The sequence below is a fragment of the Propithecus coquereli genome, unplaced genomic scaffold, assembly GCF_000956105.1.
Source record: "Propithecus coquereli isolate 6110/MARCELLA unplaced genomic scaffold, Pcoq_1.0 Scaffold408, whole genome shotgun sequence".
NCBI classification, from domain to species: domain Eukaryota; kingdom Metazoa; phylum Chordata; class Mammalia; order Primates; family Indriidae; genus Propithecus; species Propithecus coquereli.
The window spans coordinates 366,280-367,777 of record NW_012149819.1 but is presented as its reverse complement, the minus strand read 5'-3'; the positions used below and the strand labels follow the sequence as shown (position 1 = coordinate 367,777).

Genomic DNA, 1,498 nt, shown 5'->3' with positions numbered 1-1,498 from the left:
GACATGTTTCTCCAAAAGAGTAACTCTTGGCAAAGTTCTAAACAAAATATAGAAACTTCCTTCTATTTTATAGTTGAATTTCTTGAAAATTTTTCTTAAACTAAAACAGTGTAAAACATATGTGTTTCTACATGAGATAATGTTAGGTTCTAGACTCTGGCAAATGGTAACAGAAATTTCACCTACATGAAATGTCCAGCAAAATATTTGAAAGGCATGGGAGACATGGGACAAATACTCATTTTCAGGACTTTCCAATGTTAAGTATTTCTAGACATTCCAGTAGTACCCTCCCACCCCAATCATTGAGACAACCTAAAAATGTTTCTACAGATTTCTGAAACATTCTCTCATGGGGTAATACTGCTCTCGATGGGTATCTCTGATCTAAACTTTCCAAACCATAGTTGGCATTTGTTTAAAACAAATAATCGTTTATTCCTTATATTTAAGATACTATGTGTAGTGAAATGTAAGAGAAATATGTAAGAACTGGTTTCTTTCTTAAAAGGTTTCTATCTTCAAAGACCCACCTAAGAAGATGGGTGACTTGCGTATATATGGTTAATGTCAAAAATATGTATGTATTTGTCCAAAAGAAAAAGATGACAGTGAGCCGAGAACACCCAGGAAGGTCTCCCAGAGGCAGCAGAGTAGGACTTGGGGTGTGAAGGACATGTACGTAATGAGGTGGCTCCAGGAAACCTGGCTTTGCAGGTGAGGGGAGGGAGCGAAGGAGCCCGACCAGGATGAGAGCATCACTCTGAGAAAGTAAGGTGCAATAACAATAGGAATTGAGAGGGGAACAAGACTGTCATGTCCAAGTGGAAATTAAATTGAATAATTCATGAGTTGAATGTCAAATATGATTGTTCTTTACAAAATATTTAAGATGGCTATTTACTGAGTTTAGAATTGTAAACAGCAAAACTGGAGAGCTTCAAATAGAAGACTCATGTTTCCTCAATTGGGAGCTCATTTTCAGTTTTGTCTCGTCTCTGGAATATTTAATTTATATACCCAGGTAAATTTAGAACTCATTGCTGTGATCCACAGATTCATAACATACACAGACATGGGATTTGGAATTGTCAAAATAACAGATAATGACCTCGTGTCTCTTTTCCCTTTGTCCCCAGGTATGATTTTGTAGAAGTTGAGGAGCCCAGTGATGGAACTATCCTAGGGCGCTGGTGTGGTTCTGGTGCTGTTCCAGGAAGACAGATTTCCAAAGGAAATCAAATCAGGATAAGATTTGTATCTGATGAATATTTCCCTTCTGAACCGGGGTTCTGCATCCACTACAATATTGTCATGCCAGTAAGTACCACTTTTAGATCCCCTTATTCAATTGCATCAGCTATTTTCTCCCCTTTTAAACATGAGAATCAGAAAAAAACAAAAACAAACCATTTCCCCAGCTTGAATATTTTTTCCCCATAAATGTCACTGTATTTATCACAAATAACTTGTGCTCTCATTGTAGATCATTAGCAAT

At 37.0% G+C, this 1,498-nt stretch overlaps 1 protein-coding gene across 2 annotated transcripts in view; it reads left to right on the top strand.

Annotated features, from left to right (window-relative positions):
• PDGFC (platelet derived growth factor C) overlaps positions 1-1,498 on the top strand; it is a 283,569-nt gene that overhangs the window by 204,225 nt on the left and 77,846 nt on the right. For both annotated transcript variants that reach the window (XM_012652995.1, XM_012652996.1), the window contains exon 3: positions 1,140-1,320. In XM_012652995.1, the coding sequence (XP_012508449.1) occupies positions 1,140-1,320 (181 nt within the window). The remainder of the gene's footprint in view (positions 1-1,139; positions 1,321-1,498) is intronic.